At 40.1% G+C, this 22,761-nt stretch overlaps 1 protein-coding gene across 1 annotated transcript; it reads right to left on the bottom strand.

Annotated features, from left to right (window-relative positions):
- Positions 1-6,193: 6,193 nt before the first annotated feature.
- LOC147575633 (dynactin-associated protein-like) lies at positions 6,194-21,961 on the bottom strand. Its single transcript, XM_086683025.1, has 5 exons — positions 21,757-21,961; positions 17,462-17,762; positions 17,175-17,302; positions 13,564-13,737; positions 6,194-10,823 (listed from the first exon to the last, which is right to left on the bottom strand). Exons 3-5 carry the CDS (start codon positions 17,265-17,267, stop codon positions 10,629-10,631), a joined length of 462 nt encoding a protein of 153 aa, XP_086539151.1. The 5' UTR covers positions 17,268-17,302; positions 17,462-17,762; positions 21,757-21,961; the 3' UTR covers positions 6,194-10,628.
- Between the last annotated feature and the right edge of the window lie 800 nt (positions 21,962-22,761).

The following is a 22,761-nucleotide window of genomic DNA, read 5'->3' as shown; positions in this document are numbered from 1 at the left end:
TGGCTCAGAGCCTGGAGCCTGTTTCCGATTCTGTGTCTTCCTCTCTCTCTGCCCCTCCCCCGTTCATGCTCTGTCTCTCTCTGTCCCAAAAATAAATAAACGTTGAAAAAAAAAATTTAAAAAAAAAAAAAAAAAAAAAAAAAAGAAATAACTGTCAATTTAAAAGCTAACAGTCAGCATCCAACACAAGTACCCAGGGAGATCTCACAAAAGTGGCACAGAAAGTTCTTGGTGAAGAACGGTCTCTAAAGGGGGGGATGGGTGAAGTAGGTGAAGGGGATTAACAGTGCACTAATAAAAAATAAATGGCATATGAATAACATAAGTTTTTAAAAATGACTCTTAGACAGTGAGTAATCAAAAACGAATTCAAAAGCAATTTTCTTTTATGATAGATGTATCATTAGCACTAATTGAGGAGGTAGAGATCTATCTAATTTAATACAGCTCAATCTTCCAATTATAGAGCTCAGACATGTAGGAGACCATCTATTCTAACCCTGACACTCACAACTGAAAACATCTAGGCTCCAAGAGAAGTGACACAACCAGTATAATAATCATGGTCAGAAGCTCTCTGTTGTCTTTCAAGCTAGGAGCCACCTATTTGTCCCAGCCCAGGATGAAGGGCAGAAGTCCATTAAAGGGTCCATTAGAGCTCCTTTTGAAAACAAAGAGAAGCAAGTAAATCAAAGCCCAGAGTTGGAAAGGGATAGCATATTTTTGGAATGCTCATCCCTGGGTCTCACACCAGACTAAGGAAATCTGAAGGGGTGCCGTATGCTGCTTAGACAGCTCATATACACCCAAGTCTGAGAACATCTAGTTTAGAAAATGTTTTAAAGAGAATTCTCTGAGACATTTAGGAAGAAATATTTTGTGGATGTGAAAAATAACCCTAAGTTTTCAAATTATGTGGCTAATGTTTACTTATTCATTCAACATATGCCAGGCATTATGCTAGATGTTAAGTGAACAAACAACGGCTCAGCCCTTTTGAAGCAGTACCAGAGAGGGGGGTGTGTGTGCATGAGTGTGTGTGTGTGTATGAGTGTATGTGTGCATGTCTGTGTGTGTACGTGCTTGCGTGTGTGCATGTGTATGCATGTGTATGTGTGTGGCTTAACCTTTTCAAAGCCTTATCATAAATGTATTTGCTGGGGCGCCTGGGTGGCGCAGTCGGTTGAGCGTCCGACTTCGGCCAGGTCACGATCTCGCGGTCCGTGAGTTCGAGCCCCGCGTCGGGCTCTGGGCTGATGGCTCAGAGCCTGGAGCCTGTTTCCGATTCTGTGTCTCCCTCTCTCTCTGCCCCTCCCCCGTTCATGCTCTGTCTCTCTCTGTCCCAAAAATAAATAAACGTTGAAAAAATAAATAAATAAATAAATAAATGTATTTGCTATTGTTAGCTGACGAGTTCTAATTTGAATCAACTAAAACAGTGTCATTACTTGTAAAATATACTGGCGATGAAAACATTATGGAAGAGGGGAGAAACTGGGGGAAAGATTGGTCCCAAAATCAGTATAACACGATGCCTGCCAAAAAATGAATCTTGGGGCTGCAGGCTATAAAAATCCATGTGAATGAAACATTTCAATCATACTGAACATTGATAGTAATATCAGCAAACAAATGATACTGCACTTGAAATGACCACAAATTAGGCTTTTTTTCCAGGCTGCATACATGTTAGACACACTACTAGTTATCCCTAATTACCGTTCTCTTTTTCACTTTCCTAATAGGCAAACCCCAAAGTTTTTAGCTGGGTTCATGCCTGCCAACACTAGAGGCTACACTACCCTACTACCCATGTAACAAGGTGTGACCTTATGACTGAATTCTGGCCCAAGGCACAAAAGCAGAAGATAGGTATACAACTCCTGGGTTGTGTCCTTAAGAGCAAGGGGTATGCCCTTCTTTTCCCATTTCCCTTCCCTTTTGTGTGACTATAGATGGGCGACTGAGCCATCCAATAACATAGAGATTAGGGCAATATTCTATGACCAGAAGAGCAGCGAGCTGAAACAAACCTTGGACCTCTAACTCCTTAATAATGGAGAGCTATATAACATATGTAAATATGGAGAGCTTCTATAACAGCTGAATTATATCCTTCATAATACGCTATCTTACGATAATATGGAGACATATCTCGATTTGGCCCTGGAGCACCATAACCAGAGAGTAGACAAAATTGTGCATCTGTAACTTATTTGGATAGCCTACAGAGGAGTAGGTAAGTTCTGATACTCGTGTGTAACTGGAATGTTCCAGTTTCAAAATGCCTAATTAATTAAATTAATTTCAAAACAGTGAAAAGATATGTTACTGTGAAATTCATATGATCTCTGTCTTCTCAAGGAACACTCCTTATGCAGGTATTACTTACTATCTTACTCAAGAAGCAGAACACATCTGGTTTAATATAAGAGAGCCTATGGGTAAATCCAGGATTGTCACTTTGCCCAACATCAGGGGTGCTTTTGCATCTTGTCTTGTGAAAATGGTGGCTCTTGCAATTAGGTTTCAAATTATCTTCATAGTCATATTTTCTATAACTGGGTATATTTCATAGCAAAGGATATTCCCTACGAAGATTCTTCAACCTCCGGTGAATTTTCAGCCACAAGAATTTGGCAACCTTACTAAGTTAATCCAGTAGTGAAAGTGTTTTGTATTTGGCCATTCTTTAGACAAAAGAACTGGGTGGTTTCTTTCAAATTCATCTATTAATGCTATGCCTGATAGCTTTATTTTCACCCACAAGAAAAACTCAACTTAAATTTCACTTTGGTCTGAGGTCAGTTAAAACATCTTTGGTCCACTAATTGGCTGTGTCCAGTCCATTCTCTTATTTTTGGCAATTTTCAGGTAAAAGGATCGTTTTAGTTCATACCAGACAAGACATTTAAAAATATAGTGCAGTTAGTTGAATCATATTATTCCACTAATTTAAATGTATGAAAAAAATCATTACAAACATATACCAAGGGTACAAAGTCATTTTCAACAATGCTTTCATAATTGGTATTTAGTCTATTAGTGCTTTGCATAAAATAATTAAATGTAGAAGTTAGGGACGCCTGGGCGGCTCAGTTGGTTAAGCATCCTAATCTTGATCTCAGTTCACGTCTTGATCTCAGGGTCATGAGTTCAAGCCCCACATTGGGCTCCATGCTTAGTATGGAGCCTACTTTAAAAGAAAATGCAGATGTTTAAAAAAGAACAATTTTATGTATTCTTTCATGTGATTATAATAAAAGACAAGGGTAGCTCTCTTTTACTCAATTTGATTCTCAATATCTATGGCAGATGTCATCTCAACAAATTAGAATTAAATGAAGGGTTAGTTAAGTAACATCTTGGACCAACAAGATTATCAGTACTACTCAACATAGAACCAAGCAACTGTCTGACCCATATTGGTGATTTTTTTCTAATCTACATTACTCTACATTCCATTCTAAGTCTACTTAAAAACATCAAATGCATTTTTATTGGTAGAATATTAGAAGGGTTCATTCAATAAATGTTTATAGAGAATGTACTACTACCAGACATTTTTGTGGGCGATGGGGATTTATACAGCAGTAAGTAAAACAGACAAGTGCTTGTCCTATTAGAGTTCCCATTCTCGTCTTATTACAGCCTGCACTACTTGTAACATTTGACTTGTAATTTCAAAGTTAATTTATTTTTTTTAAGGTTTATTCGTTTCTCAGAGACAGAGACAGAGCATGACTGGGGGAGGGGCAGAAAGAGAGAGAGGGAGACACAGAATCTGAAACAGGCTTCAGGCTCCAAGCTGTCAGCACAGGTCCCGATGCAGGGCTTGAACTCACGGACCGCGAGATCATGACCTGAGCCGAAGTCGGACGCTTAACCAACTGAGCCACCCAGGTGCCCCACAAATTTCAAAGTTTATTTAAATAACAGTTGTGCTTATGGGGAGCCTGGATGGCTCAGTCGGTTGAGCATCCAGTTTCGGCTCAGGTTATGATCGCCTGGTTTGTGAGTTCGAGCCCCGCGTCGGGCTCTGTGCTGACAGCTTGGAGCCTGAAGCCTGCTTCGAATTCTGTGTCTCCCTCTCTCTCTCTGCCCCTCCCCTGCTCATGCTTTGTGTGTGTGTGTGTGTGTGTGTGTGTGTGTGTGTGTGTGTGTCTCAAAAATAAACATTAAAAAAATTTTTTTAGTAATAATAGTTGTGTTTCATTGCGAATAACACTCTGCTTTTATAAATGCATACATTATGTTTGAGTTAAAAGGACCCCAGACATCTAGGTCAAACTCAAGTGAATGAAAGTGAACTCTTACCCCACTCTCTGTGTGCCACTTGCAGTGATCGGGGAGTCCAGCCATTTTCTAGGGTTCAATATTCCTTTCTGGGTTGACTCTCCTGCAACATCATTCTTCTCTATGTTGAGTCAAAGTCTTCCTCTCAATAACTTCAACTTGTTTACCCTGGTTCTTTTCTTTAAGGAAAGAGATGAAATACATCAAATTCTTCTCCCACATAAAACGTAGTTATTTTGGCACCGCATCGCGTCCCTCGTCCGTGTGTGTGTGCGTGTGTTTAACCTACTTCTTAGGAGGCAAAAGGGAGTCATCGGATTATTCTTTTTAATGTGCGAGAGGTTGAATAAAAGCATCATAGCACCATCTATTGCTGCAACATGTCACTACAACGTCCTAAATGAGTCTTGACACCCGCTGCATCAGCCATCTGGACTCAATAGGGCATATGTAGTGATTTGTCTCTTAGAATGTGAAATGGGCACACAGATGCTCAATGTAAAATTCTTTACGTCTCTTTGTGTATTTGAAATATTTCCTAGTTTGAAAAACAGCATGGCTACAACATAGCAAGTGTTATATAAGCGAGCACACAATGATGTTTGAGGGATAAGCAGGGGCTAAACTTAAGGTCTCATGGGGCATGTTAAGTTTTAGCGACTTTCTCTCTGTAATACCATCAGCACTTACTTAAGCCTATCAATTACCAAAAATTTAAATAACAGAATCCAAATTTGTAAGTTTATTACTATCTGCATTGCTATTTTCTTTTTTATGAATTTTCTCCAGCATTTCGGCAGATAGCCCTAAGTACATGTTTACTCAAAGTATTTAGTTGGGTGCCTTTATAATGTCACTGTAAAAAAGAGTAGAAAACAAATTTTTAATTGAAAACAGTGATAACACATCTGTTAATATTCCTTAAAAACCAAAATGATTTAATAGAAAATGAGGGGCACCTGGGTGGCTTAGTGAGTTAAGGGTCCGATTCTTGATTTCGACTCAGGTCATGATCTCATGGTTCATGAGACTGTGCCCCACGTGAGTCTCTGCACTAAGCATGGAGCGTGCTACAATTCCCTCTGTCTCTCTCTGCCCCTCTCCTGCTGTGCTCTAACATAAATTTTTTAAATAAAGAGAAAATCAAAGGAAAATAATTTCACACAATCTAAAAAGAAAATGTGGTACTGGCCCTTGGGTGGCTCAGTTAGTTAAGTGTCCAACTCTTGATTTCAGCTCAGGTCATGGATCTCGAGGTTCATGGGATTGAGCCCCACAACAGGCTCTATGCTGACAGCATGGAGCCTGCTTGGGATTCTCTCTCTCCCTCTCTTTCTGTCCCTCCCCACTCTTAGGTGGGCACATGCATGCTCTCTCTCACAAAACAAACATTTTAAAAATAAAATGTAGGGGCGCCTGGGTGGCGCAGTCGGTTAAGCGTCCGACTTCAGCCAGGTCACGATCTCGCGGTCCGTGAGTTCGAGCCCCGCGTCAGGCTCTGGGCTGAAGGCTCAGAGCCTGGAGCCTGTTTCCAATTCTGTGTCTCCGTCTCTCTCTGCCCCTCCCCCGTTCATGCTCTGTCTCTCTCTGTCTCAAAAATAAATAAACATTAAAAAAAAATAAAAATAAATAAAAAATAAAAATAAAATGTAATACACAAATGTATTTAATATACCCTTACCATATAGAATGTTCTTTCTCTATTACATATGGAATTTGTGTATTAAAGACTAAAACTTCAGAATAATAAAAGACTATACTCACAGTAACCTTTTATTTAATCATAATAGGTTTTCAACATAAATACATACATTGGATTTACTTTGTGTGAAAACTGTACTAAAAATTGAAAAAAATAGAGACTCTCCACATTAAATGATCAGGTCTAATAAATGATAATATTAATGTTTTGGGAGTGACATTCATTATCATTACGATGATAGTTGAACTGGTCGTTAAGAAAATCTCGTGTTAGAAGTAGGTATGTTGGTAACTGTTATATGTTGGCAGTTATTGGCCATGGAACCACCTATGGTACGAATAATAGATACAGGTTCTGAAGTGGGGGTGATAATAGTGGATGTTAGGATTTAATTTGCAGGCCTCCTAACTACAGCTGCAATGGAAGAGGTCATTATGAATTTGCCATTTCTGAGTGATGGTGTGACTTACTGGATTTACTGGAAATACCGGCAGCATTAGTTCAGAGGAGTAAGTAATGGAGAGTTTGAATAACATGCCCATACAAATTATAGTGATTATAGATTCAGGTGAAAGGTACTGAAGGGTTTGGTGAGGTTTTGTCTGTTGTATTAGTACATACAGTAGAAATGGAATTGTAGAAACGGTTTGCGTAGAAATGGTAGTATGACTGTAAGACTGACTGATGCAGTGCCTTCTATCATGAAATTTCAGTAGAAGTTATGGCACCAGCATGCTTCATTAATGTAATGCTATTATTGTGGCTAAGGACTTATTTGAAGGGGTGGGGCAATGGCTAGCTGTATTGAGATAGATTATTTAAAATTTGTGGTTGTACTTTCCATTAGCAGGTAATGTTGGTCATAGATCATACATTCAGCTAAAATCACTATGGTGTTGTGATGGGAAAGTTCGTTGAGTTGGTAGCATGCGTAGTTATTTTATTTATACTTAGGTGGTGGCAGTGGAGATCGAAGGTGATGTTTTAGTGGAGTCAGAAAACAGACTAGATTCAGTCATTGAAGTGGAGGTAGCTCTGGCAAATGGTGTAAATTCAGTTGAGAAGCCAGGAGGAGTACCTAGAAATCCTGTCAAACTGATGGTAATCATAGGTCCATTTGAAACAGGAATGATTCAGATCTTACTGAAAGTTGTTGGATGATTTATGTAGCTGTACCTTCAGTGGTGGTGGGAGGGACTGCCAATGTGGATTGGAAAGAGCTGAACTGGTACTGTAATCTGATAGCAGAATTTTCAGTAAAAGTTATAACAGTCATAGATTCAGTTAATACAGTCCTGGTAGAAATGGCCGTGGGCACAACCAAAACGATAACGGCAGTTGTGGTGATACGTTCCTTTGAAAGACAATGCTTGGAATTATGGTGGTGGGTTCAGCTGAATGAAAGGTGTTGCCGTTGTGCTTATGACAAGATGAAGCGGTGACTGCTGTGGTGGTTACAGATTCGATACAAGCCACAGTGGTGGCCACTGTGGTTCTAGCCTCAGTGGTGGTACCGGCAGTCATTGTGGTAGTGGGTTCAGTAAAAGCAGTGGCTATTGCTGTGGTTGTAGGTTCAGTCGAGGCAGCAGTACTGGCTGTTGTGGCTGCAGCCTCTGTGGTAGTACCACTCTCAGTCACTGCATAAGCAGTTCAGTGGAAGTGGTGGCAGTTCCTGGGGTTGTAGGTTCAGGAGAGTGGTCTAAAGTGTAGTGGTGACTGTGGTGGTCATAGGTTCGTTAGAAGTAGCAGTGGTGGCTGTTCTAATTATAGCTTCCATGGTCATGCTGGCAGACATTGTAGTAGCTGGTTAAGATTAAGTGGTGGCTGCTGTGGGGGTCATAGGTGTCGCAGAAGCACTGACAGTGGCCATGGTGGTCACAGGTTCAGTAGAAGTTGTAGTGGCAACCATGGTGGTTGTAGCCTCAGGGGTAGTGCTGGCAGTCGTGGTGGTAGTCAGTTCAGATGATGTGGTGGCCATAGTGGTGGTTGTAGGTTGAGTAGAGGCAGGATTGGTGGCTGTGGTGGTTGTAAATGCAGAAGTGGTAGTGGTGGCTGTGGTGGTTGTAATTTTGGTAGAAGTTACAGTGGTGGTTGTAGCCTCAGTGGTAGTGCTGGCAGTTACTGTGGTAGTCAGTTCAGATGCTACAGTGACTGCTGTTATGGTGCTAAGTTTGGTAGAGGCAATAGTGGTGGCTGTGGCAGTTGTGGGTTCATTAGAGGTTGTAGTGGTGGCTATGGTGGTTGTAGGTTTGGTAGAAATTATAGTAGTGGCCGTGGTGGTTGTAGGCTCAATAGACACAACTGTGGGCGCCATAGTGATTATAGGTTTGGTAGAAGTTGTAGTGGTGCCTACAGTCATTATAGGTTCAGTAGAAGTGGTACTGGTGGCTGTGGCGGTTGTACCCTCAGTGGTAGTGCTGGCAATGGTTGGGGTAGCCAGTTCAGATGAAATGATGGCTGTGGTGGCTGGTGGTTGTAGGTTCAGTAGAAATGGTAGTGGTGGCCCTGCCGGTTGTAAGCCTGGTAGAAATTATAGTGGTGGCTGTGGTGGTTTCAGGTTCAGCAGAAGTTATACTGGTATTTGTGGTGGTTGTAGCCTCAGTGGTAGTGCCGGCAGTTATTGTGGTGGTCCATTCAGATGAAGTGGTGGCTAATGTTGTGGCAGTAAGTTCAGTAGAGACATAGTGGGGGCTATGGCAGTTGTGGGTTCGGTAGAGGTTGTGGTGAGGGCTGTGGTGGTTGTACCTTCAGAGGAAGTTATAGTGGTGGCCATGGGGGTTGTAGGCTCAGTAGAAGTTACATCGGTGGCCATGGTGGTTATAGGTTTCATAGAAGTACTAGTGGCTGTGGGTAGAAGTAGTAGTGGCTGTGGGTTTTGGTGGAAATTGTGGTGGTGGCCATAGTGGTTGTAGGTTCAGTAGAAGTTATAGTGGTGTCTGTGGTGGTTGTGGCCTCGGAGGTAGTACTGGCAATTATTGTGGTAGTCAGTTCAGATGCTGAGGTGGCTGGTGTGGTGGCTCTAGGTTCAGTAGAGACAACAGTGGTGGTGGCCATAGTGGTTGTAGGTATGGTAAATGTTGTAGTGTTGGCCGTGGTGGTTGTAGGTTAGGCAGAAGTGGTAGCAGTGGCCATGATGGTTGTAGCCCCAGTGGTATTGCTGGCAGTTACTGCGGTGATCAGTTCAGATGCTGTGGTGGCTGCAGTTGTGGCTTTAAGTTCAGTAGAAACAACAGTGGTGGCTGTAGGGGTTGTAAACTTGGTAGAAGTTGTAGTCATGGCCGTGGTGGTTGTAGGTTCAGTAGAGGTTGTAGTGGCTGTGTTAGTTGTGGCCTCGGTGGTAGTGCTAGCAGTTATTGTGTAGTCAGTTCAGAGGAAATGGTGGCCATAGTGGTTTTTGTAGGTTTGGTAGAGTCAGTATTGGTGGCCATGGCGGTTACAGGTTCAGTAGAAGTTGTAGTGGTATCTGTGGTGGTTGTAGCTTCAGTGTAGTGCTGGCAGTTACTATGGTGGTTGGTTCATATGCTGTGGTGCCTGCTGTGGTGGTGGTGAAGTTTGGTAGAGACAATAGTGATAGCTGTGTTGGTTGTAGGTTCATTAGATATAGTGGCGGCCATGGTGGTTGTAGGTTCAAGAGAAGTTTTGATGGTATCTGTGGTGGTGGTGGCATTAGTGGTAGTGCTAACAGTTATTGTGGTAGTGGGTTCAGATGCCACGGTGGCTGTTGTGGTGGTTACAGGTTCAGCAGAGACAACAGTGGTGGCTGGGCGATTGTAGGTTCAGAAGTGGTTGTAATGGCGGCCACTGTAGTTGTAGGTTCCATAGAAGTTGCGGTTGTGACCATGGTGGTTTCAGGTTCCACAGAAGTTACAGTGGTGGCTGTGGCAGCTGTAGCTTCAGTGGTACCACTGGAAGTTGTGATAGTGGGTACTGATGAGGTGGCAACTGCTCTAGTGGTTGTAGGTTCAGTAGGTTGTAATGGTAGCTGCGGTGGTCATAGGCTTGTTAGAAGTCGTGGTGGCCATGGTGATAGCAGTTTCAGTAGAAGTTGTAGAAGTAGCCTTGGAGGTGGTAGGTTTGGTAGCAGTTATAGCAGTGGCCTCGGGGGTTGGAGGTACCACAGACATTATAATGGCAGCTGTGGTGATTCTAGCCTCAGTGTTAGTGCTGGAAGTTTCTGTAGTAATCAGTTCAGATGAGGTAGTGGCCGCTGTGGTGATTGTGGGTTTGACAGAGAGAGTGCTGGTGACTGTGGTGGTTGTAGGTTCTGTAGAGGCAGTAGCGGTGGCTGTGGTGGTTGTAGGCTCAGTGGTTGTGCCGGTAATCTTTGTGGTAGTGGGTTGAAGTGAATCGGTGACTGTTGCTGCGGCTGCAGGTTCAGCAGAAGCAGGAGGAGTGGTCTTTGTTGTTTTTGCCTCAGTAGCATTGCTGGCAGTCATTGTGGTATTTGGTTTAGCTGAATTTCTTGTTCCTGCCGTCGTTTTAAGTTCAGTAAAAGTGGGAGAAGTTGCAGTGAGAGTGTCAGTAGAAGCAATGGTTTTTGTACTAGTTGGTTCTCTTGAAGTGCTAGCAGTGGTCATAGTGATGGTAGTTGAATCGGACGTGCTGGTAGAATCTGTTATCGCAGTAGGAGCTATAGTTTCAGAACTAGTAGATGAGGTTGTCCCGTGGTTTTGAGGAAGCTGAATAACAATGGAGGTATTCTTATTCTTCCCATTATACACCAGCACTCTATGAGTACTCCAATTGTTGTTGTTATAGCACAGGCTAAGAGACAAGCCAGGAAGATCTTCCAAAGAGACCAGTCGGTGAAGAAATTTTGTGTCACCTGGAAAGGATTTAAATAAATTACTGCAAATGAAACCAGATGTTTCAAGAAAAACTAATGCCTTCGATAATCCTTTGTATATATAGATTACTTCATTGAAAGGATGTACAAATGTAAGATACTATTCTTAATGGTGTCAGTGATATATATTGACTGAATTTTAAGTTTTTATTTAGGAAAGACTTATATAGGAACAAAGAAACTTCCACTGACTTTCATGCTTTCCTTTCATATATTTGCATCTCAAAGTAAGAAAACAAATAAATGTCTTCCTGGAAATTCCTTTTTCTTTCCACTATCAAAAGAAGTCTCTATACATGTTGGTGGCTCCTGTATACTGTGACTTGAGGGACCCCAAAGATCTAATTAAGTTTTCTACCCCTTTGGGCATTTCCTAAATTTGTCAGCTTTGGAGCCTTCTACTTTAACAGCATTAATTAATGCCTTATCCAATTTCCTGGCTAACTTTTCACACAGGTTAGTATTTGGCAGCATGAAATTCAGAGTCTGAAAACATTTGTGAAATCCACTTTCTGCTACCACCAGCTATTTTCATTTGGTAAGATGTTTCTGTGACCCTATTCTTTCATTCATCTATAAAAACTTATATAATAAAATTAGAATAAGGATTAACATCAGTAAATTTACTTTGTAAATTCTAAAGTACCATGCATACATACTTTGTTATTGTAGAGGAAACACTGCGTAGTGTAAAACACGTAAGTCTTGAGATCAGAGAGTCTTTAATTTAAACGCCATACCTCTAATATTCTGAGCATGTTTCTTAATTTGCCTATCAGCTGGACTTATATCAAAATTGGGGATAATAGTATCTACCTCAATGTGTTAAGAAAATTAGAACAAGAGGGGCACTTGGGTGGCTCAGTCAGTTGAGCATCTGACTCTTGGTTTCAGCTCAGGTCATGATCTCATGGTTTCGTGAGTTTGAGCTCCACGTCAGGCTCTGCACCAGCAGCACAGAGCCTGCTTGGGATTCTCTCTCTCTCCCTCTCTCTCTCCCCCTCCCCCACTCATACTGTCTCTGTCTCTCTCAAAATAAACTTTTTTAAAATTGAATAAAATTAAATTAAAAAAAAAAGAAAATTAGAATAAGAAATATCCTCCATAATTAGATTTTTGCAGAAGGTAGTACACTGCAGTAATTAAGAGCATAGGCATTGGAGTCTAACAAATTCAGGTTTAAATTTTAATGCCGCCTTTCACTGGATGGATGGAGATATGTGGAAATTTGCATTATCATGCAAAGCCTCAATGCCCTCACATGGATAACATCACCTATTTCATAGGGTTGATATAAATAGTAAATAGTAAAACTGAGTGCATAACATTTTCCTAACATTTACTAAATATTCAAAGAAACATTTGGTTTCACTAACTAGCCCATTCTTATCCCTTTTCTCATGACTGAAAATAGATCACTAAAGGAAGCAAACAGAATAGACACCTCTGGAGCATGCCAAGCAGCTCTTGAATGTCCCAAATATGGGACACGGTTTCAGATGATAAATCTCAGTTTGGGTGTTGTGAGTGGTGCTTACTAGGCAATCAGGAGCAGTGCAAAGGCACCGGGTACCAAGGCCAAAGGAATTCAGGGCACCAAATAAGAGAGCCCAGAGATAAATGGTACCTCCTGTCCCATGTCATCTAGGCCTTAGAAAGGAAGTTAGAGGTGAAGGAGAGGAAGGCCTATATGCTCGTTTCTTAGATAAAAATGGCAATTACCATAATTTTCTGTTTGAATCTTCCAAAAAAAAAGGAACAAGATTAATGGAAACTCACCTAAAGCAGACTTCAGACCTGTGCTCCAGTGTCATTAATTGCCACCAACTGGCTATGTGAATTCTTACAAAAACATTCTAAACTTCCACAATGTTTCCCATGTGTGGCTAAGTAAAGGCAACTAACGTAACTCAGTTCTCTGAATCATCAGAGTCATATTCCCTGAATAATTCTCATCAAAATTATTCTTCCACAATGTCTCTTAACATAGAGTTTGTCTTCTCTTAATTTGTCACGGTCTCTTCAAACTATTTCCACAGCAGGATTAATCAGAGGAAGGGTGTAGTCCAGAGCTAGAAAGCACTGAACCAAATTGCCAAGATCATCAGCAAAATCAAGTTCTTCCCTTGCTCGAAAATTTCAGACCTTAAGGTGAAGAAAAGAGAATAACAAGTAACAGTAAGGAATATAGGAAATCTGCTTCTGGACACCAAACCAAGATGGTTCTAAATGGTTTCTGAGTTAAGGTTTAAAACACATGAGATCACAACCAGGAGGTCAACAGCAGCCCCACAGTCAGGCTGAGAGAAAGGAAGGGAAGGAGAGTGAGACCCGCAGACTAGATCCCCAGGGCCTTAGCACATGACTTCATCTTCCATTGAGCGAGGGTTACAATGTTATTCACTGCCAATGCAGTTGCTGTCACCATCTACTCAGCCCTCCAAACAAAGGGACCTCAAAACTTTGCTTTATTTCCTTTGACCTTATATATTGTCTCTCTTTTGTTCTATCAAGATCATTAGCTCCTTAAATGATGACCCCCCATAAATCTACGTCTTTCGCATTCTCTCAGTGACTTGACATGTTCAAAAGATGATGTAAATTTTCAAAAGAACAACAGTAATGTCAACTGATTGGATGTTCCTCCTTCAAACTATTAGATCAATTATCACATGGGTTACATCATAACCCAGAGAAACAGTGTTGCCCCAAACATTACCTGACAATGTTGGAATTCTCTGTTTGGAAATGCTGAGTGTCCAAGGGTCCCTGTGTCAGTGCAGGCACCAGTTAAATCAGTACCAGTCACAGTTACATCACCAGTCACATCGGTTGATGTTGGAAATTGACATGCTGATCTGTGAGCTTCATGGTTTCTTAGGTTCAGGAATGACTGTGCAAAGAAAAGAATGGGGAAAAAAAGAAGCTATTGTATTTGATGCCTGAAGTAATATATTCTGACAAATATAAATCATACTGTTAAATATCATGACATATCTATTCAAATAAGATCATGTGAACCCTGATTAAAGGAATAAAAGAACACATTCATTATATTTATTCTCAAAACATGGAAATCTAGTGACATCATCCTAAGTTAAATTTAATTATTTTATACAATTATTGAGGTTAAAATCCAGGAATACGCACTATCTTTCATCCTCTTCACATTTAATACATTTGTTAAATATCATTACATTGCAAGCTGGTGTAGGGAGATCATATTAAAAAAAAAAAAGTGCCACTATGAAAATTCTAGAGACCTTAAGGCTTATCAAGAACAACTCTTTTGAGCTATATTCAAAATGAGAAAACCAAGATCTAAAGAGGTGAAGTGAGGTTCTGGATTTAGCAAATTGCAAAAAGCCACTTCTCCCACTACAATAAACAAACAAACAAATGAAGAGCTTTGAAAAAACAGAAGTCAGATTATTTAAAACTTAAAAGAAGCAGCTTTTCCAAAGTTGAATCTGACATCATAGGCCATCTTTTCTGGGGACATTTGTGGAGCCTGAGCATGAGCCTATGGCTCTGAGTGCCAAAAGAAGTCAGCAAAACTTTTGGTGTTCATGTGAGGCTGACCGGACTTATTTGAAAATGAAGGAGACCCAATGTAAAGTATCTTTAATGTTCCAGGATAGCTCCAGACGCCAGAGGCCTGGGACAGAAAGGCAGAGTCAAGTCTACAGCAGTATCATAGTAAATAGAACATCAAATCACTGTAGGAGAAAGAGACTTAACCACAAACACAAGACTGGTTTCCCCCCTCAGGACATTTGTCAGACTTTGAGGCTTCTGGAAACAGGAAGCTAAAGAGTTATCTTGAATCCTCTGAAGATCAGTCTCTCAAAAATATAGGTACAAATATTCTTTAAAGAAAACAGTAGTAAATAAAATCCAAAAATGTATAAAATTCCAAAAATTTAATGACCATTTATGATGAAATTTCTGGGCAAGCTAGTAATAGAAGGGACTTTCCATAATATGATAAACAGTAGCTCCATGAAACCTAAAGCTAATGTCATAATTAATGGTGAAATATTTCATACTTTCCCCCTGAATCTGGGAAAAATGCAAGATGTCCACTTTTACGACTCCCATCCAGTATTACATCGGAGGTCTTAGCCAGTGCATTTAGTTATGAAAACAAAATGTGTTAAAATTAAAAAAAAAAAAAAAAGAATAATGACATGACTCTGTTTATAGAAAATCCAAAAGAATCTACAAAGAAAATAGTAATGAATAAATGAATTAGTGAGGTCACTGGATACATGGTAAGAATACAAAAATCAATTGGATTTCTGTAAAATAGCAAGAAAACATTTGAAATGGAATTTAATGTACCATTTAAAACAACACAAAAATCGGGGCGCCTGGGTGGCTCAGTTGGTTAAGCGTCATGATCTCACTGTTAGTGGGTTCGAGCCCCCCCCCGTCGGTCTCTGTGCTGATGGCTCGAGCCTTGAGCCTGTTTCATATTCTGTGTCTCCCTCTCTCTTTGCCCCTCCCCCACTCGCACTCTGTCTCCCTCTGTCTCAAAAATAAACAAACATTAAAAAAAAATTAAGACAACACAAAAACATCTAGAAATACATCTAAAAAGAAAAATACTTAATCTCTACATTAAAATCTCAAATGATTGCCAACAAAAATTAAAGAACACCAATATAAAAGATAAAATAAACCATGTTCATGGATTCAAAGAATTTAGATATTAAGATATAAAGTCTCACAAATTAAAATGAAGATTCAATAATCTCCCAGTCAAAACTGCAAAAGTATTTTTAGTAAAAATCAATAAGCGGATTCTAAAAATTTATATAGAAATGCAAAGGACGTTGAATAGCCAAGATAACTCGAAGAGCAATGTTTAAGTACTACAAAATTTCAAGGCTATAAAGCTAGAAGAATAAAGAGAGTGTAGTAGTGGTACAAGAACGAATAGAGCAATGGAACAGACTAGAGTCCTAAAACACACCCACAAATATAAATCACTTGATTTACCAAAAAAGCATCAATTCAGTAGAGACAGGATGATTTTTACAATTATCTGTACAGAAAAAAAATCTCCATATTGAAAAAAATGTTTAATCCTACTTCCTGCCATATATAAAATGAATTTTACGTGGATCATAAACCTAAATGTGCAAGTGAAACAATCAAGCTTCCAGATAAAAACATTGGACTTTTTTTTTTTTTTAGTTTACTTATTTTGAGAGAGTGTGCACAAGCACACAAGAGTGGGTGAAGGGACAAAGAGAGACTCCCAAACCAGCTGCCCTTTGTCTGCACAGAGTCTCATGTCGGGCTGGATCCCACAAACCATGAGATCATGACCTGAGCTGAAATCAAGTTAAGGTGGCTTAACCAACTAAGCCCCCCAGGCACCCCAAGGACCTTCTTATCTGAGTATCTTGACACTATGAAGACACAGGGAGAGAGTTGCAAGGCTAGAAGGACCATGAAGAACATCTTCAGGGGGTGGAAGTGCTGACCTAGAAAACAATTTCTTTGCCTTGTAATTTCCTTGTTAGGGCATGGGGACAAAAATGCTATTCCTCACAAAATGTAACTGGCCGTTCAAACTTGTACTGATCTCACTCAGCACATTTCCACGGCAGTTCCCATTATCATCAAGGTCTCTACTCAGACATGCACAGTCACATAAAAGGCAGTCATAAAACACACGGTATGGAACCATTTCTTCTAAAAACATAAATAATAGTCAAATAATATTGTATACAATTGAATTCTAAATATTTCATCTGAATATAGTTCTTTACCAAAAAAAGAAATCCATAAGTAATTGAAGAGGCCAATCTGAAAGATTTACTAGATAGTTTGCGGCTCAGGCTTAGACTTCACTCATAGGATTACCACTGACATTCAAAGACACATAGAAATCTTTGAGCTATGGCAAATCTATACATGACACTAAAAATTTAGGCAGTTAACACAAAAATCTATATGCCACATTTAACAGATATAACTCGTTAATGCAATCAAATGCAGATTTGTTGGCTTACGCTTGAATTATGATAACTGCAGGGATTATTTAAATAGGGTATTAAGTTGTTACCCTCAAATTGCCAATATCCTAGATTAATAAATATTAAAATAAATTTCTCAAGCATGTATGTACTGATACGCAGAAATGTTTTATTTTCTAAGCAGTAACAATATGGCTAAAAATTGGCTCCCATGTAAAACTTGTAAGAATTCCACTTTGGGAAGAACCATGTTGTAATAAAGAAATATTAGAGATGTACACATATTGGAAACAAGACGCTGGGCCATCAGAACACATCACAGTGATGCCACAATACTCACCAGCTGGTTTTCAGAATGTTCGACATTCACGATGTATTTCCCATGGTTTCTGTCCATTCTTGAACTGCCGGTGTCACAAGCTACCAGAAACATTTTTCTGCCTGTTCACTGCCCTTTATACCTGCAACCTTGAGAAATAATTAAGTTGATTAATATTAAATCCACTATGAGACATCACTGCCAGTGTGGATTAGACTAAATAACAAATCATTCTTCTTTATAAGGGATCCACCTTAAAGGAAGAAGTGGGGTGTTAAGCAATTACGTAAGAATGCAAGAAAATCCACCTGTATAATTACGCTCTCGGTTCTACTCCACCAGGCAGCCCATCTAGTAGAAAGAGCAACCATACAATTCTCTCTTCTATCGTATCTTCCACAGAACTCTTCCTTCTGACTTCACGAACAGCTCCAGACAGAACTCCGAAATAAGTGAATGGTGCCATTGTTTCTTTACTAACAAGAAGTGAACGTCTTTCTCCTCTTATTGGCGGCAACTTTTAGGCACTCAGGACCCACTGCTCTTCAAGTCTTGACCTTCACAGGTCTCTCCCGAGCTCTGAATTTTTCCAATCCATTCTCTCTGCTTCTGGAAAAAAAAAATCAATCCAACTTGGTTTATACTTCCTTAAACCCTAATTGAATATAGTTGATCTGATGAACAAATCTCTGTAAATGTTTTCAACGGGGTCCCTTCTCTTCCCTTCTGTGGGAACTATCTGGCATAGTTTACCTAGAAGATTACTTCTGATTCTGCTTATAATTTAGTAACAGGCTCTTCTAACTTTTACAAATTATACTCAAACGTAAAGGACTTGTTTTCTTATTGTAGAAGTATCTTTGGCAAGATCTAAAACACAACTGGCAAGAGATCAGTAATTTTTTTTTTAATTTTTTTTTTCAACGTTTTTATTTATTTATGGGACAGACAGAGACAGAGCATGAACGGGGGAGGGGCAGAGAGAGAGGGAGACACAGAATCGGAAACAGGCTCCAGGCTCCGAGCCATCAGCCCAGAGCCCGACGCGGGGCTCGAACTCCCGGACCGCGAGATCGTGACCTGGCTGAAGTCGGACGCTTAACCGACTGCGCCACCCAGGCGCCCCGAGATCAGTAATTTTTATCCTCAAATGCAAAGTTATCAGTCAGTTCCCAACACACGTATCCAGAGAATCCCAAATAAAATTGGTACAGAAAGTTGTTTGTGAAGAATAGTGCTTTAAAAAACTAAAATTGTACAAATAACTCCAGTAGTAACTAATCCATAGAAAAGTTCTTGTAAACAAAGCAACAAAGTACTCATTTTTTTGTTGTTGAAATGTCTCACATAGCACTTTTTATCTGACAGATTATGTCAGGTTTAAAGATAACAATTACTCGATAATAGAGCAGCAAGAGGTCTGAGAGATCTTGTAAGTTCAGCCTTATCATTTTTTAAAATACTTATTTATTTTGAGAGAGAAAGAGAGTGGGGAGGGGCAGAGAAAGGGGGAGAGAGAGAGAATCTCAAGCAGGCTCTGTGCTATCAGCACAGAGACCAATGTGGGGCTCAAACCCATGAGCCATGAGATCATGACCTGAGCCAAGATCAAGAGTCAGACGCCCAACCAACTGAGCCACCCAGGGACTCCCAGCCATGTCATTCTAAAGGTGAGGAGATTTGTGTCCAGAGAGGGAAAATGATGCAACCAACTGCATGGTGCCACCTGGTTTCCTTTTGGTCTGATAACCCCTCCATAACTAGCTTATTAACAGGAACTTCATAGAAAGATGGACAGCCTCCCAGGAAGTCAAGCAAATGTCTTTTTGAAAACAAGTAAACAGACATTTCAAAGACCTGGAGTCGGAAAGGATCCTAGAAGGGATGCCTGTTCTAGACCCAGAACCATCTAAGACTGACTAAACAAGACTTGCAGGGACAGGATCTGGGAGTCTGACTTTCTGGCCAAATGTCAAGTAATCCTTATCAAACAATATTTGAAAAGTAATTTACCAAACAATGATCCCAAGGTGATCATGGGGTATCTTCATATCTTTAGGAAGAAAAGCGTGTGTGTGAAGAAACCTCAGTTTTCTTAAATTAAAAAAGGGGTGAGTTTCAATTGCTCATTCATTCAACAATCACTACTGAGTCTCTACTATACCCAAGCATGTGTCATGTGCTGAGTGTTCAATGGCGAATAAAAGACAAAATTCTTGCCCTCCTGGAATATAGTAAAACATATATTATGTATTAAAACACTTTTTTGATAATTTCTAAAGGTCTCTTATAAATGCTTCCTTTAGCTATAAGTGTCCATGGCATCCGCAGAAGCAAAGTAAAATGGCCCTGGAATCTGCAGGACATAAAAGGTGTGAAAAATCTAGGGGAAGGTTTTGTTCTAAGAAGGAGTGGGAGGCAGTGCTTTACACTCCATGCTGAACCCAAGCCAGTGAAACAGTGGCTTCTGAGAGTGTACATGTAGAGCGCTCATATAATTTAACACTCCAAACCAAAATACTTTTGAGAGCAAAAGGAAGCAATATCAATAATTTAACTGAACAGAGACAACACTGTTCCATGCAAACTAGGACATGTGGTCACTTAAGCTATAAGGAATCCATGTGAATGAGAAGATTCACTAGTACTAAACATAACCACTCAATAAGCCAATGAATTTAAAAATAAATTTAATATCTCTAGTGAACACATACTTCAGTTGAATAAAACACATATGTTACTTGAGTTTTTAACAAAGCTAGTGTGGCTTGGGATGCCTGGATGGCTCAGTCAGTTAAGCGTCCAACTTTGGCTCAGGTCATGATCTCATGGTCCGTGAGTTCGAGCCCCACTGTCTGTGCTGACAGCTCAGAGCCTGGAGCCTGCTTCAGATTCTGTATCTTCCTCTCTCTCTGCCCCTCCCCCACTCATGCGCGCGCGCGCGCGCGCGCGCTCTCTCTCTCTCTCTGTTTCAAAAGTAAACAAACATAAAAAAAATTTTAAGCTAGTGTGGCATTGCGGTACTAAGACACACATATTTAGATAGTTCAGTGGAGTTCTATAAACATTAAGCAGATAAAATTCCACATTACACATCAAGAAGTCACTGACAAAACAGTATCAAGGTTCTACCCTCACTATCGTTAATTAACAGTTGCAAAAGCCAAGGTAAGAATGAATAACAAGCTTATTGGGTACAGATTTTCAGTATAAAATTCAAACTTTCTCTATTTCCAAAGAACACATTGTGTTCTTTTACTACAGCTTACACCAGCGCCAGAGCAGAGTGCACCTGGGTGATTACAATGTGCAAAGAAACACAGGTAACTCTCCCTGGTATGCTGAGCATCTCCTACTGAAGCTCTTTGATGTCTGCAGAATTTTAAGCCAAAAGAATGTGCAGGTCTATCTATATTAATTGAGAGTGGTCTACAGTCCTTTAACAACCAGCAAATTGTTTTAGCCCAAAGAATGCAGAGCCTGTTAAACACCATCTGTTATAAAATGAACCACACTCAAGTCTTTAGGCTCACAGCAAAATTAATGTATTGATCAAGTTACCCATTTCAGACACTTCCATGACTGAAATGTCACTACAATTTGATTCTAATCAAAATACTTTCATATTTCTGTTTCGGTTTCTCAGTGTGATGACGACCAATATGATGGCTCCAGCTGTCTCATCTTAATAATTTTTTTTAGGCCAGGTCATGATTATAGTTCATTAGGTGCTGAATGGCCAAAATGATAACCAAACAGATACCACATTTAAAAGACTTCATTCAGTACAGTATTTAGATTTTCATTTCCTATTAATTTTAACTTGATAATTATTCAAAATAGTATTATAAAAGAAATTTTCAAGCATCAAGTCAAAATCAAACTGATGCTAAGACTGCAAAAAAAAAAAATGATCAAAGTGGGAAAATGAACAAACTAAAAACTATCTGCATATTTGTTCAAAAAGCTTCCTCTCCTGCCCCGCCCAGTAGGAAACAACTTAAAGAAATTCAGGGGTTATTTTTCCTTCACATCAAGAGAAGGCTGAGGAGGGTAGCTCAGATACTGATGAGTGGTAAAGAAATAAACATTTCATCCATGTCACTGGGGACACTAAATGGCCACTACTCCACACCTAGGTGGCTTCCAATTCAGCCACATCTGGTTATTAAATTATTAACATTTCTTGTGAAGGGGCACCTCTCCTAGTGCATATCACACTGATCTTATCTAATCCTCCTAATATCCTCCTGAATTAAGTATCATTACCCCATTTTCCTGATGAGCCCTGAGATAAGTTTGTGGCTCCCATTCATCCACCCAAGAAATGGTTATTAAATATTTGCTATATTCACTATGTCACATTAGATGCTGAAAAAAATTGGGGGGACGGAGGAGAAGGAAAGATACTTAGAAACTTAATCTCCAACGGAAAAAAAAATACGACCAGAGACTCTGGTGACATCCCTCAGAATATATGAAGGCAGCACAGTTGTTCACTGGCAGCAAGAAAGGAGTGGCACTAATACTTGTGAGAGGATGGTGGGATTTACACCCAAAATATCAAAGATTTAGAAATTCCTGGGCAGAAGTTACGACTTACTAGCTCTGCAGACTGCCTCTCTGTCTGGGGTTCAGGCAAATGATCAGCATGAGAGAATCCAAACAAAAATATCAGGACTTCTCAACAGGTGCAATTCAATTGGAGAAGGATCAGGAGTTTGAGCATTCGTTGCCATCTATGTCATGATTTGCCTACAGGTAAGCAGGATTCTAGCACCTGGAGAGATGAGACTCCAGTCTTTAGAGATGAGAACTAAAAAAGAAAAAGACAAGGTTTCCAGCTACATTGGGGAACCAGGGGAAACAAGGGGAGACCCAGGATGATCTCAGGCCTACAGAATGAGCCATAGAGAGAGGACTTAAACTTGTAAACTCTAGTGTCATAATTTGGTTATCAGATCTGGGGCACTACTGAAAATTGGGATGGGCACTGACCCCCACTTCACAATGGAAATACTAATCATTCGTGCTGTTTGTCAAATGTTCCAGCTCAAGCCCTTCTAGCATATAATAGAATTGTACTTTCTGTCTCCCTCTGTCTCTTCTCAGCCTCCTCGATATAAGGTTCATTCTGGCCAGTGTTATGAGTAGAGAAGTGTGTCACTCAGAGGCTAGAGCATTTAATGCTGAGACAAGTCAAGCCATGCTCAATGGCAGTGTTCTACAAGAGGCCAAGTTCTATTACCCTGAGTCCCAGAATAAGGATAATGATTAGTGAAGCGAGCCTACAGGTGACCTGTAACAGGCAAGTAATATGACCAAGAAATAAATCTTTGTTGCCATAAGCCATTGTAATACCCAAGTTGTTTGTTACTGCAGCAAAACCTAGCCCATCCAGACTAAAACAGGGCTCCAAAGGTGCAGGGAGACATTACAACTCATCTCAAGGCTGCAACATTATACATCAAGGCATAGTAGATGATCTAAGGCCCCAGTACCTAATGTCCAAAACTGGAGTTTTAACCATATGGTCTCAGTCATGGTGGCTCTAGAATTTGGGCAGGACAGAAGCTGCCGTGAGGAGCTTGAATAGACTCCATTAATA

Source organism: Puma concolor, chromosome D3 (genome assembly GCF_028749965.1).
Source record: "Puma concolor isolate L17-30 chromosome D3, mPumCon1.1.hap2, whole genome shotgun sequence".
Lineage (NCBI taxonomy): Eukaryota > Metazoa > Chordata > Mammalia > Carnivora > Felidae > Puma > Puma concolor.
The sequence above is the reverse complement of the archived record's forward strand: the minus strand, read 5'-3'. Positions and strand labels throughout refer to the sequence as shown.